The 15760-nt window shown below is 38.7% G+C and overlaps 1 protein-coding gene across 3 annotated transcripts in view; it reads left to right on the top strand.

Moving 5' to 3' along the window:
• The first annotated feature begins 6415 nt into the window (after positions 1–6415).
• The window catches only part of socs5a (suppressor of cytokine signaling 5a), a 12390-nt gene continuing 3045 nt past the window's right edge, over positions 6416–15760 (top strand). The window contains exons 1-2 of one of the 3 annotated variants that reach the window (XR_014117205.1): positions 6416–6736; positions 12288–14611. Coding sequence is in view for 1 of the 3 variants with exons in the window: in XM_081697763.1 (XP_081553889.1) it covers positions 14623–14730 (108 nt within the window). In the remaining 2 variants the exon portion in view is untranslated. The other 2 variants (XM_081697763.1, XM_027002671.3) reach the window with 2 other exon arrangements.

Raw genomic sequence — 15760 nt, 5'->3', positions numbered from 1 at the left:
GAGGTGCTTTCCCTGTATTGAGTGGTGGATCTGGCCATGCACCAGATGGAAAAAAGAAAAAAATAACAATAGGAAGAAGAATATTCCTGCAAAAACTATAGGATTCCAAGCACCACATGCCTGGACCCTATTAATCATTTGTATGTTTTTGACTGCTTCTGTTTGAAATGAAAAGGAGTCTCAAAATTAATGGGAACATTTCTAGAGAGGATGACGGAATGAAAGAAAGCATATCATGGTTAAATCAATAAGTGCTGTCAGTGCAAAATGCAGCTGAATATGTTTGAAATTTCAAGTATTATCAAATTATGTAAGATGATGAAGAGATGAACTGTTGTAATTAATACAGGCTTTCCATTTACTGTTATAACATTAAATTTTAGTGTATTGTTACACAGTATCACCATATCATTATTTTGATAATTAATAAAGCTCTGGATCTTTGGAGGCTTTGGAGAATATGTAAAATACCTACGACTGGACTGTGCTAAAATGCAAATTATTTCAAAATCCCACCCATACAATTGGGCCTAACATCCATATTTTGTAAAAAAAAAAATAATAATAATAATAATTCAGTTCAGTTTTTTTTCATGTGTAGTACTTATAAAACATTTGTATTTGTAATAATAAGCAGGTGCTGAACTCACCAGGCATCTTGCTACCTCTTTGCCAAGCAAGCCTCTCAACCTTAACAGCCAACCATGAGTAGCACGTCCCTTTTTCACCTTTTCAACATTTTTTGTTGTAATACTCACTGTATTTTACACATCAGCCACCATGTTTTATTTCTTTACACATAACTCTGATCATGTCCTTGCTCACTGGTCAAACACAGAAATGGCTAGTGCCATATGGTCACAGGGTGCTGATGTAACCAGGAATGTGTACTTGGTGTACTATTAGTGTACTTGGACTGAACATACAGTCATGGCCAAATGTTTTGAGACGAGTAGAAATTTTGGTTTTCACAAAGCTGCTTCAGTTTTTTTGGTGGTAATTTGCATTAACTCTAAGATTGTGAAGAGTGATCAGATTGATTGCAATTCATTGCAAAGTCATTCCTTGCCCTGAAAATGAACTTAATCACAAAAATTACTGCATTCCAGCCACTGCATTTCAGCCCTGCCACAAAATGGCCTGCTAACATCATTTCAGTGATCTTCTCGTTAGCTCAACAGAAAGTGTTAATGAGGACAAAGCAGCTGATATCACTTTGTCATACTGATTAGAAATCCGGATGGTTGCTTTAAAAGAGTAGTGATGCTTGAAGTGTTTTTCTGCTAACCATGGTTACTTCCAAGGAAATGTATGCAGTCATCATTGCATTGCATCAAATGGGCTTCACAGGCAAGGACATTGCTGCTTGTAACATAGCTCCTAAATCAACCATTTATCGAATCATCAAGAACTTCAAGGAGAGAGGTTCAATTGCAATGAAGAAGGCTTCAAGACATCCAGAAAAGTCAAGCAAGTGCCAGGACCATCTCCTAAAGAGGATGCAGCTATGGGATCAGGTCACCACCAGTAGAGCTTGCTCAGGAATGGCAGAAGGCGGTTATGAGTGCATCTGCACACACAATAAGCCGAAGGTTTTTAGAGGATGGCTTGGTGTAAAGAAGGGCAGCAAAGAAGCTGCTTCTCTCCAAGAAAAACATCAAGGACAGACTGACATTCTGCAGGAAGTAAAGGGATTGAACTGCAGAGGACTAGGGTAGTTATTTTCTCTGAAGAAGCCCCCTTCAGACTCTTTGGGACATCTGGACAAATGACTGTCCTGAAAAGAAAAGGTGAGCGCTACCATGAGTCTGGTCATGCCAACAGTGAGGCATCATTGTTGAAGTTCTCTTATTAACTAATGTAAAAAGGTTTGTAAAAACAAATGTTGTTGTTTTTGTAGGGAAAGCTGCATGTTTCATTTAATGTACATGAAGTACATCCCCTTTTCATTTTAAGTTGGTAGTAACTATGGAAAAACCAGATCACAGTGCAGCCTATACCTATGGCATTATGCTGCAGAAAGGTCTAAAAGAACAGAGGATCCATGGACACTTCAAAGACACCAGTGACCAACTGGGCATGTGGGGGGCCATTCAGGCCATTACTAACTACAGGAAAACATCACCCTCCTGTGATGGTGATGCCTCCCTCCCAGATTCACTGTGACTTCCATGCATGGTTTGAAGCACAGAGCAACGTTGCATTGGAAATGTCTATCCCTCTGCAGAATGACCAGGTGCTGTGCCTGACTGTGGATGAGGTGAGGTGAACGCTGCATGAGTTAAACCACAGAAAGCTGCTGGACCAGACAACATCCTGGGTCATGTGCTCAGAGAATGTGCTGACCAGCCTCCCTTACTGGGCTTGAACCTTCCCTCTGCAACTGGATCCTGGATTTCTTGATTGGGAGCAGCACTTCCAAAACCACCACACTGAGTACTGGTACTCCCCAGGGCAGTGTACTCAGCCCTCTGCTCTTCACACTGCTGAGTCATGACTGTGCAACAATGCACAGCTCAAACCACATCAGGTTTGCTGATAACATGACAGTGGGTCTCATCTGCAAGGACAGAGTCAGCAGAGAACCTCACCTGGACCCTGAACACCAGTTCCATTACCAAGAAAGCCCATCAACATCTCTACTTCAGAAGCTGAGAACCCCATCCTCACTACCTTCTGTAGAGGTACTATAGAGAGCATCCTGAGCAGCTGCATCACTACCTGGTTTGGGAACTGCACCATCTTTGACCGCAAGACCCTTCAGATAATGGTAAGAACAGCTGAGACCACTGGGGTCTCTTCCCTCCATCACTGACATCTACACAACATGCATCCACAAAGCCATCAGCATTGTGGAAGACCCCTCACACACTTCACCCTTTTGCCATCTGGAAAAAGGTACTGCAGCATCTGCTCCCTAACCTAAACTGCAACAGCTTCCCAGAAGCCATCAGACTCCTGAACTCTCCATAATTCCAAAAAAATGGATACTTCTACACATGCACATGCTTATACATTCATGCACGCGCACAGTTTTTCTATCGGACAAATTGCTGAAGTCAAACTTCGCACACATAAAACACTCCTTTTGCACATTCTTCCTACTTGCTGCTAGAATACTGTACTAAATCAGCACGGTATTCTGAACTGTTTCTGGCTGCTGCCAGTGACCTATTCAAGTCACTGACTCCTATGCACAAACCCCCTTTACATATTCCAGTACATGTACCGGTCAAAATAAATGCATTCTGTTCATTGTGTATTGGTCCTGTCCTGTATTTATTGTATGATATTGTATTGTTTGCACTTGTGTAGTCTGTTGCACCATGGTCCTGGAAGAATTGTTTTGCTGTGTACTTTGTATATAGCTGAAATGACAAAGCCCTTTGAACTTTGAGTAGAGCTTGTAGACACAACTGAATCAACAAAAGGATGTATTCATTCTTTTAAAAAAAGTAACACTCCTCACCAGAGATAGATCAAGGACCTGTGAGGCCCTTGGATTCTGAAAAATTGAAATAAAAGGGTTCTTTTAAAAGTTAAATTGCCTCCTGTGTTTAGTTATTTGTAGAGGAGGCTTGCTGTTAATTTTGTTTGCAAAAGGAGACCCTGTGGAGCTTTACCTTACATGGAGGTGGATTAGCACAGGGGCCCCAAGAGCTCAATACATATTTCACTGATTTGTCCATATTCTGAGGGTCTAAGTCTTACAGCTACAGTGGTGTGTTCCGCAGTCTTTAAGATGCCTTGGGCACTGTAGTCTGTAGCCCCATGAGGGCCCTGGCAGTCAGAGGCTCCTGGGCCTTGGCCACACAGGCCAAGTCAGTAATCCATCCCTGCTCCTTACCCCACAAAACAGCAGGGCAGGAGCATGGATATTAACTCTTACTGCTACCTTTTATAAAAGAGCATATAATTCTGATTAACTCATATTGGCAATAAAAGGATAAACTCATAGTTGTAGGCTAGGTTCATTTGACAGTGTCCTGTGACAATATCTTTTTACCGCAGATTACTACAGTTTGAAATGCTGCACCCTGAATATTAACTGCTGTAAAGAAATTACATTTGGTCCAGTTTAAGCATCTGCTGACTCTCAGTTCATTATAGAATCCAATATCACGTGCTTTTGTTTGGTTTTAAAGCATTACATGGCATTGCACCTAAATATATTATGGAAATGCTCTAACTATATGCTTCTTCAAGATTTAAGTTCTTCTAAATTACTGCTGACTGTCCCTTAGTCTTTGCTGTTTCTCAGAGACCATGTCTTTATTTTTCCTATGCCTAGGCTTTGGACAGCTTACTAAAAGATCTTCAGTGATCACTTTTAAATCTAAGATCAAAATGACTTTAACTGATGAAGGGTTTGTCTTGTCTGAGGACTGGGTGTGGTAGTGTAAATGTATTTTCATGTGTAAATGAGATTTGTGCATGGAGAACTGATGGAGGGGAAAATTCTGCCCATTAATTTTAAAGCACTTTGGTTCTAAATGTGTCATCAATAAAATGCACCTTACCTAAAAGAGCAAGCTGTTATGTTCAACATTAAATTAGGGAAAGAAGGAAAGAAAATGTGCATATTTTGTATTAGACGTTTAAGTCTTATGTTTATTTCGGTAAGTTTGCAGGTTATATATTCTCACATATTATCCATTACCTCAAAGCATGTGTCATCCAAGGATCTTGAGATTTCCCACTGTACTTAGGAATCACATGCTTTACTAAAAGCATGCCAAATCAGGGATATTTTACAAAGGTGAATTACTTTTTTTTTATCCCCAAATCATACCTCTTAACTTAGATGTGCTTGAATAATCACCTGACTATGATTAGCATGTGTGCAAGATTTTTTACTCTATAATTAATGATCAGTTGGTGTACATAAAAAAAGATTTCCTTAAATGTCTTCAAAATGAACATGTGAATAGCATAGAAGGGTCCTTGTAATTATATTAGTATGTCATGAAAAGAAAATAGATTAGCTTATCTATGCAAACATGAAACCAGAACAATGTGGAAAAAATGCCAACGTGAGACTGTGAACTTATGCACCCAAAAACATAAGAGAGTGATGTAAGTCTCAGTGCAGGGTGTGGTCCTGCAGTGACACAAGGTTTCATAAAAATCCCTTTAAAATGTACATGTTCTTATTATATATTATTAAACTCATGCTAATCCTTACAACAGAGCTGTTCAGACACATGTTGATTGGAACGTTAAGGTCAGGTAGCCTAAACTGAATTTGCTTATTGACATAACTGCATATTATACCTTTATATTCATGTGCTCTTTAGACAAACACTGACCACTTGTTTATTGACCACTGGATAGGATTTGTAGTACGATATGGAATTTCATTATTTACCAATTGAAGGAAACATTTTAATTCATTTTGTTCATGAATATATTACTGATTGAAATTACCTGTCTAGGCTAAAGGAATATCAAAGTCACAATCATGCCAAAATACTGAAGATATTATGAAAAAGGAGGGGTGGAATGTCAGAAACTTTGAAATGTTGTTTTTAATTTGACTTGTGCATAGTTGTGAAACCTGTGAGTGAACTTAAAGTGAGAATTAAGAGAACAGGCTGCCTTTGTCACCCACTGGACATCTGTGTCTCATGATCAGGTGGCTGGGAGGGGACGCAGCACACACAGACTCAGTCACATGAGTGGGAGCTCAAAGTCGTCTCCGCTGCATACTCCATTGACGTTTAAATCGATTAAAAATGGATTTCAACTTCATCACAGTTCGTCTGACCAATTTCCTGACAACATAACATAGGCCTAGCTAGTATACATAATTTGAAAGTCAAGACTAAAGACTTTGTGTCCCTAATACTCCATAGGCAGAAACACACTGACACCTTCTGGTCTTTCTACGGTATATAACCAGTAGCTACAATAGCTACAAACATTTTCTGGATCATGGTATGAACACGCTCTGCCAAAAGCGTGCGCACTAGAACTAGTGAAAAGTAGACTATAGTCACAAGTCATTTTTCAGAAGTTAGTCTCCCATTAGTTGGAGAGTTTGAGCGTTAAGTATAGGGACTCGTTTTGACTTTTTGATTGAACAATACGGTGTTAGTCATAGCTACATAATTTTAAACGTTTTTAGAAAAATGAACACTATACTGCCTCCACACCGATGCCAATTCGAGTGTAGTTATCACAATAACCTGATATTAAGACGCTGTAGTTGTTAAAACATTTCACAGTCCGCGTTTACTTCTTACTAAGACCATATTTTACTCTCACAGCCAGGCTAGAATTCGAGGGGAACTGACGCGTCCGTCAGGTCATGGCACCCTTCGAAGTCTTTCCCTATCCGTATCCGCTGTCGGAAACCTAAATCCAGTTCTCCATTCAATTGGAGTCGGTTAATGTCACTCAGAGCCGCCTGCCACCCCCTCTCTCCTGCTTCTCTTCTCTGCTGCACTTGGCGACCATATCGGCCGTCAGGGAAAGAGAACGACAACGGGAAGAGGGGAATAAGATTAGTTTTTCCTAAAAAGATTCACAAAATGTCGGCGGCATTATCGATGAATCGACTCTTAGTTTGCGTCTTGATAAGCATCCGTTTATGAAAATAAAATAATCTGTTTTAATTTTATTTGCCGACTTCTCCCAACACGGGAAAATGTATCTGACTTTTCTTGGACGCATTTTTTCCGCAAACAAAAGAAAACCTTCGAAAAAATAGTAAACGAACAACACAGAAAAATCGGTAAGTTCATTTTGCGTTACAATTTTGCTGTGCATCGATTATTTATATTTTTAGAGCTTGCTGTCTCGGTGCCTTTTGAAATAGTTTTTGGTCGGCCCTTACCTAGGTCGGGAGCCGGTTCAACTACAGTAACCACGGCAAATGCGCAGTCTGGTAGTTGACCAATTTATATTATGCTGAATTACATGTCCAGCATTGACCTAAACATAAAGAGTCATCCACATAGAGAGCAGCTTCTTAAGTTTGGGGACTCCTTGGACCAAAGATAGTATAAAAATTCAAAACAACAGTCGTAATGATGTCCGGAAAAAATACCGCTATTTCTAAGCCTGTAACATATTCTTATCTCTGCATGTCTTCCAGTGGTTTCTGTTGTTGCTTTAAAGGCCTTGCAGCAACCACGAACTTTTTAGTGTTATAAATTGATCGTGGATCTGCGATTATCTATTTTTAGCACCGATTGTAGACATGAGAAATAAACTCACTCTGTAGCGCATGTGCAGCATGTGCAGATAAAGAGCAATTTTAGGCTACTAGTTATTCTATGTCTAAGTCCCAATTCCCTTAAAAAAAACATTAATAAAAGAACCTGAAATGTAATGTGCTCAACCCAGTCACAACTGTTGCCTCGAGTTCTCTGGCCCTCTGTGTTACTCTACATTACACACCTCCGATGTGAAACTCGGGCCTGAGTCCAGTTGGGCCTACTGAAACTTAAAAGTCACAGAACATGCACAGGCTATGTACAGTATTAGAGATGTACAGAATTAATAAATTAGGTCAATATATTGAATGAGTGACAATCTGCATTTAAACATTGTTTTTAATTTTCGCATCTCTGTTTTGATGATCCTTTGTGTCTGCAGTCATTGGGATCACACATATGCACAAACACAAAATAAAATATTTTGGCCCTTATTACATAGGAGATGATTCCACAACAGAGTACAATGAAGGTCTGCAAATACAGTTTCTAGTGGTTTTAAATGTGGTGGGGGGATTTGCCCTTTATCATGGCAGGCCTGTAAAATCCTCCTACATCATTACAAACTGACCCTGTGATCCCAAAACATCAGCTTTAAGGATCACTTTTCACATATAGTAAATTTAGTTTACTGCCATTTTCCTGGAGCAGACTCTTAGGAGTAAGGCAGCATTTTATAATGCATTAAATCATCTGTGGTTGATGTGACATTCCACATGGTAACAGTGTCTTGTCTTCAGCAGGCAAATGTTCCATGCAGATTTAGTAACAACTTCGACCATTTAGTAACAACTTCACCATGCCTAGTTTACAAAACCTTATTCCCAGTGCCTGGTCATGGACCAGTATCATAATCAAGTTCTGGGATTTGTTTTGACCTAGGTGCATATATCTGAGGTGTTCCTGACCACACTGTGGTTCCTGATTCTAGATACTTGTGAACATTGCTCTTTGAGTATATCTTACACTTTTTGACACTTGTATAGTATTGTAGAAAATTTGGTATTTCAGTGGCATTCCTTCTAACCCTCTATAATTACAGTATAATTACTGCATATGTTGTACAGTTATATAATAACTAGTGCTGCAATCGCACAAGTAGAGAAGGATATATTTCCGATAGCTGAAAATTAAGACAGTAATAATAACATTGTACTTAGGTATGGAACAGGAGAACCTTTTTTGTTTGGTTGGTTTATTTGTGACAGTCAAGTATCAACAGTTTTTTTGAAAATGTCTGTCATGATGGATGATGACTCTTTTACTGCAAACAAAATCTACCTAGGGGTGCAAATAAAGTAACCTAGCCTAACCTAAAGCATGCACAGGTGTTTTAGCTCTGTTGGAGCGTGCAGCAGAGATGTTTCCATAAGGACTTTCTCACTGGAGGAGATGTGCATCTGTAGCATATGAGCCTGATCTTGGGCTTGAAAGAAGAAACGAGGCCGAACACACCCACCAAAGAGTCTTCCCGTGGACAGTCGGGCATTAGGGACGTGCTACTATAGTGGTCTACATTTACATGTCAGAAGTATTTTAACAATTTCAATACTTATTAAAGTTTTTTAAAGTAGTTTTTCATCTTCAGTTTCAAGAATTCCATCCATGTGTGGAAGGTAAGCCAGTTTTATTTCAAAATTAAATAATAAGATAAATAATCAGGCTTTTATGTTTGACACAGTAGTGGACATAATAGTCATAATAGTTTCTTTAACAGCAAACATCATTTGTAGAGGTAACTAACCTTTTATTAAAAATGAATAAAAATTGTTACATAGTCAACCAGTCCTTAGTATATGGGAAGGCAGCATTTTCTAGTCTGATATAAAGTATTCATTACTTATTGGACAAGTAATATATAGCTTGTATAAGAGTTAGGATTTTTCTTTTATCAGAAGTTATCAAAAGGATTCGGTGGGATTTCATCCAATGTGTCTGTCTGTCATCCTGGACATGGATGTTATCAGCTGTTCATAAGAAACATAGTGTTCCTACAAACATATTGCACATTAGTAGACTGCATACTTCTTTTATCTGTCAGCGAACTGGATTTGTGAAGGGATTTTATTTGAAGCCCAATTTAATTTGCTTGGTGTTGGCCAAGCTGTGAAAGATGAATGAATGTTCTGGCAGGTACCTTTAATAAAGAACTTGATAGGTGTGTTCTTTTTGCTAAGAGAAAATTGAGAGTCTGTAGATGGTAACCATAGTTTTGAACTTTTTATGTCTTTATCACTTCTATTTAAACTAAGATTCATTCAGTGCATTTCATGTGAAAATCATAGAAAGTAAATAATCAGGCTAATATGTTTCACACAATAGTGGAGATATAGCACAGGGCAGGAACAGGAAAACCTGTGGGGGGTTTTGACAGTGGTGCCACATCTGATCATTTCAAAATTTAGGTTTTCCAAAAAACGAGCTTCCCATGATGAACATGTCACATTTTCATCAAAAGTTGCTGTTCCTGTTGCATATTTTTAATTTCACATGAGGTTTTGATTGCATGAAACATATGTTGATAATCTTACTCATTTTATAATTTTTTGTGATAATGTCACATAATGTTGACATTTGTAGTATTTTTAGCAGTTTTAAAAAGAGAATGGGAGGACAGACAATTTTGTTCAGCAGCATCATATAAACATATTGAGGCAGTGAAGTTCTTATGTTAGATACACATAAAAGTCATCCAGTTGGCCAGATGACCATTCACACAGAATGAAGGAGAATGGGTGGTGTTCTGTTCTGAGGTGCTTCCTGCACTTTGGCTTGTCTGCTGGAGGTCCAAAGAGAGTTTGGCTGCAGTGTCAGGTGGACATTGGAGGGGCCAAGGGGTCAACGGGGTATGGACTACCAGGAAATGGCAGCTCTGTGATGTTCTCGGGAGCAGAAACCAAAGCTGAGCAGAGAACAGCCTAGCTTTAACAGTGTTTTGTGATCTGGTGCCAGGACTCCTCCTGTTTGAGTGCAACCAGACGATGGCAGGACAAGGGGTCTTGGCTAACGACCCATGAGATGGTGTACAGCACTGCTGCTGAGAGATGATGTTGAAATGTAGGGCTTTAAGTGTCTGCTACTTGATATGAGCGGAAAAGCAGAGGTTGTGCTGCACATTCAGGGATTGTTTTATGCCGTATCTGATCTGATCTGTATTCTTAAAAATTCTGCCCACTAAACTAAAATCTTTTTATATATATATATATATATATATATATATATATATATATATATATATATATATATATACACACTTGAATGTATATTATTTATGTATATATAGGAGCTGTACAACCAGTCAAGAACCTCTTCCGTGGCACATATAGTGTGAAGGGCAACATAATTGGAAACATTTAGTAACTCTGTAACTCTCTGCATGTGTTTTCTTTACTTCGCTCACTTGGATTTGTAAAGGTGGGGAAAAGAATTACCATAATCCTCTACTTTCCAGTTTGCCTTTCAGTTACTGCTTGTAGTCAGAGTTGATGGCGTGTATGCTTTGCATGGGGAGGCCAACCAGGTGGCCAGATGGCCATAAATATGCACACTCATGCACATGCAAGTGTGTGTGTGTGTGTGTGTGTGTGTGTGTGTGTGTGTGTGTGTGTGTAACATATGCATATATATGAAGAAAAACAGATAAAATAAAATGCTACAGTGTACTAATTTCTGTGAATCAATTTACAAGTAATAATATAAGCAGTCCTATATTAATGACATATAAGGTTCAGCATTTGAGCATGCATGCTAAATTTATAAGATTAACTGTTAAATGTATACCTAAACCCTAACAGCTTAATTAACAAGACTAACTGCTAACTGATTAGTTATTGCAACTTAACAATTATTGCAAATGTACGTAGAATAAATTCCTTGATGATAAACATTTCTTGTATGTTCGAAAATTTCACAAACTTAAGGTTGTTAGCATCTGTGTATTATTATTATTAGTAGTAGTTGTTGTTTGTTGTTGATTTGATTGTGTTCAATTAAAAGGAACATACAATCTTTAATGTTCTAATAATTTTGTATTAACCCTAGAGCATGAATTCTTACTAATTTGGCTGAACAGCTATCAATTGTATATAAAGAAGACTTTAAATATGAGTGACAGTTTCGGTGTAATTCTGTTATTACCAAAGGGTTGTAAAAAAAATGTATTGTATGGGTTTAGGAACTTTTAAGTGAAAATTGAAGTGCCCTCTTTAAAATAATGTAACCTTCAACCATTTATATTGAGGCAAATCTTACTTATTCCCTTTTCTACATTACATATATGGTATTTTGCTGATGCTTTTATCCAAAGCAACTTACATTTATGACTGAATACATTTCAAGCAATTGAAGGTTAAGGGCCTCGTTCAGAGGCCCAACAGTGGCAACTTGGTGGTAGAGCCTGAACTTGCAACCTCCTGATTACTAGTTAGGTACCTTAATAACTGAGCTACCACTGTAAGCAGAATTCTTTATTCTGAAACACATAAGACCTCATCCAAGTCCTTCTCTAGCTTTGTGAGCTTTATAAATGGATCAGTAGCCATAATGAGCCTTGTTGCTAGACAGAACTGCTTCTTGTGTCAGTATGACTATATCTTCCCCTCAGTGGGATATTGGATGTGAAGCCCATCGTGGGTCTATTACACCATCAGTTAATGAAATCCTCAAGCCATGCTCTCATCTGGGGACTGAACATTTGTCCTGAGCCTTTCATCTCTGTCCCATTTAAGCTGTGACACTTGTGCTTCTATTTAGTGTCCCTCTGGGACGACTCAGCTAACCCTGTCCTTCTGAACTTCATTGTCTTTCTAACTCTGGAGGGTATTTGGGACAGAGAAGTGTTGCCTAAATGTATTAGTGTGAACATCGTTATATCTGGGGTCAGCACTTTTTTCAGGTTTTTGTTTTTTTGTTTTTTTTTCATTTTAAAAAGGCTCTACCCATAGCAGTGACCCCTGGATGGTCAGCATACACATGTGGTCTGAAATGCCCTTTATGTGAAGCGGTTGCTATTGTGAATATTGCTCATTCTGCCTTTTTTCCCACAAATGTATTGTTTGTTTGCTCTAGGGGTGCGGTCGTTTCTCCCAGCCACACAGGGGAGCTGTACAACCAATCAAGAACCTCTTCTGTGGCACATGTAGTGTGAATGAGGACATAACTGGAAACATTTAGTAACTCTGAGCATGATCTGTAACTGTCTGCATTTTCTTTACTCTTCTCATTTGGATGTTTAAAGGTGGGAGAAAGAATTACCATAAACCTCTACTTTCTAGTTTGCCTGTTCTGTTGCTGCTTGTACTCAGACTTGAGTGCATGTATGCTTTACCTATTGAAGCATCCCCTAAAAGGGAACAGTGTCAAAGTAGGTGTTTTCTATACCTTGAAGGCCACCTGTGTCTAGTCTTCATATTCTAGAGTTAAGCGCGGTGTAGAGGGAGGGACTGAAGCATTTCAGATCTTAGAGAGTGCAGGGGTGGCGTGAGAGCATGGAATGTTCATCAGCATTCAACACCATGTGTGGACTTCATATGCACCAGAGTGCAACTTTTGAGACATGCTTTGTTTAAACAATGCACTTGGTGTTTTCATTCAGTAGCCTGTGTGCGCCACACTTTTGGTCCCTAATATACAACCTCGGTGGGCTTTATTTATCACGTGCAGTCCAGTGAGAGAGTTTGAAAGTGAATAAATGTTGTACATAAATCTTCACTGTGTTTTTTGTTTAGTTGGATAAACCACGTAGGCTTTCATGCGAACTGGTCGATGATTCACACCATTGTTCTACTCAAGCTCCCAGCACCTGATCAGAGTAATTCAGCACTGAATAGTAAGGGTTTGACAAATAGAACAAGTTCCCCAAATAGCTTTATAGCTCATAAATCACAGTGAGTAGGTTTGTGAGAAGGAGAGAAATCATATCGTATCTCCCTTGAACAGGTAAAATAATTATAAGGTTTTTGGAGATTATGTTGCTATTAGAGGTCAGAAAAAGAATGACCTATAGTCACAGAGATTATTAAAGCAAGGTTTCCTACATTCTTCCTACATGTATCATGTGCAAAAGAAATCAGACTCGATTAACTCAGTTTCAAAGCAAAATTGGGCCAGATGTCATACTCTGGTATTATATAAACAAAGGCTGACTTTTTTGCTGTAGAGTTTTTCGTTTGCATTACAAAAATGTCAGAACTAAATATAACCAGGGACCAGTGTGTTGTCTTTGTTTTAACTGCAGTGAGCATTGTCGCACATACAGTAACGGAAACAATCTGGAAAATAAAGAGCAGCAAATGAATATAATCCTTGTGTAAACATTCAGAATTATATCTTGGGTTTTTGTTCAGAAATCTAACTTTTGTCAGTTGGTGATGAAACCTGGCTGTGCGTGTGATTAAACTGAGAGGGCTACATGTAGCCACTGACAAATCTTTCCACTGAGCATACGTGCCCTTAACCTCCAGCCCACACTCTTCACCTGTGTGGGTTCTTCTGTGTGAAGTGGTGTCATGGTGTTGAGCAGGTCAAGAGGTCAGGCTGGTTGGCCTCTAAGCACATTGTCATCATAACTGCGGAGTCAAAGGTTGACTTTGATTTGACCGTGCTTTGTATTCTAGTATGGGGGCTGTGGGAAGATTGAGTATAACTGACCCTTTTAGTGGCTTCCTGGCCTTTTTGTATAAAGATACTGTAATTCAAGGACATATCAAACAATGATCAAAGCACTTGGCCGCCAATAAAATTCATGGTCACGACATTGTATTTTCCTTTTTGTTGCACAGCGAGACAGTTTACTGTCAGAAGAAACATTCCCAATCCAAACACACAACATTCACTCCACATTTTTCTTTATACCTAAATCAGGCACTCACCATGCTACATGCCCTTAATTACTGAGCAGCAGGTGTAATGAAGGACAGGAGGTCAACAGCATTGCTGAAGGAGCTACAGGGCTTTAAAGCTGGTTTAAGTTACACAAAGACAGTCGATCCTATAGGAAGACATTACTCAAGAAAGTCAGCCATGGGTCATTTTAAGTATGACTGATGACTTTAAGACAAAAAAAGAAATAATTTAGGCCTTAAGTGAGCTGGGATTTAATAAATAATATATTTTAATAAATAAAATAATGAGAAAGTTAGCAAAACAACATTTGAGTTTAAGGTTCATAGAAGACCTTTGTTTTACATGGTGAACAAGTACTGCTCCTTCACTTGCCCCTAGTTATATTTTTTAGGCAGTTGCAATGCAATATAAGTTGCATGTGTGTTTAAATTAAAGCCTTTTTTTCAGTGTATAAATGGAGTCTCCTTTGTATCATACATTGATTATGGGTTAGATATTACTTTAATGTGTAATTGGTTTGCTTATATATACCATGTCTTCCCACTTGTTTGCAGTCAATATGGTCACAATGTCACCAAACAAAACTGGACAAAACTGCTTAGCATGGCTTTCCCAAGTCAGTCAACATAAACTACTTTTGAGGTTAACCTGCTTTAGGTTCAATAAGGTCAGTTGTGTTTATATTACCCTTTTATCATCCTGAAACTATCTACCACCCTTTAGGTAATGGGTTTATTGTCTTTATTGTATTATTATAGAGTTTCCTAGTCTTCTAGAAGATATTGGCATATCAGATGTTTTTGTGTTCCTTCTTCAGGGATTAATAGTCACTGTAGCCTTTTGCCATCACTTATATTTGCATCAGAATTAATTGATTCTGTATTGTGCACATTTAAGTGGAATGGACCTTGGATTTTGGTATTGATCATTTAAGATATCTCAGAAGAGTATGCAACTGCTTACTTTCATGACCTTTTGTACAAGTGTCTGCTAAGTATGTATGTCGGTTTCTTTGTTTTATTCCATACTCTATTGCGACATATTTAATATTAAATAATTTAATTCTGTGGTTTCTGATTGCAAATTTCTGATATGCAGTCTCTTATTACAATAATATAGGTAATAAAGTATTAATGTCTTGTAAAAAGTCCTCAGTTTCAATTTGAATATCTTAATAACTGACCTAGAGAACAGGGCATCCTGCAAAGAGAGAGGTCAGCCAGGGTACACATGTGCAATAAAGAATCCCCAGAGGACCAGCATTAGGAGTACCAAGGCTCAGGCTTCACTCACATCACTCCACAGGGGTCAGCGCTTGATTTTTTGCTGACTCATAGCATCTAGCCTTACTGCAGGGAGCAGAAGAAGGCTGATGGTGGGTTTCAAATGAATGAAGCATTTCCTGACACACATGCACGGGCACCACATGCTAAAGCCATGAGATAATTCATTTGCTGATGCGTCCCTTTTGGAGTCATGTTAGTTTCATTAAATTCAAACATGGTTAGTGTCCATTAGTGTCCTGGTGCTTAGCTGGTCAGAATGAGACAGGTCCAGATTGGTGTTGTAATTCAGTCCAGGGAAGCCAGTCGGCTGGGTGCGTGTCCAGAGGTTCATTTTTAGCACTGGCCGTGGGTCCCCGTGAGTCTGCCTGGAAACACTTTAATCACTTTGGTCACTTAACACTTAACACTCAC

Source organism: Electrophorus electricus, chromosome 15, assembly GCF_041902795.1.
Source record: "Electrophorus electricus isolate QZ-2024a chromosome 15, ASM4190279v1, whole genome shotgun sequence".
Taxonomy (NCBI): domain Eukaryota; kingdom Metazoa; phylum Chordata; class Actinopteri; order Gymnotiformes; family Gymnotidae; genus Electrophorus; species Electrophorus electricus.
Note: the sequence above shows the minus strand (reverse complement) of the source record. Positions and strands in the feature narration are given on the sequence as shown.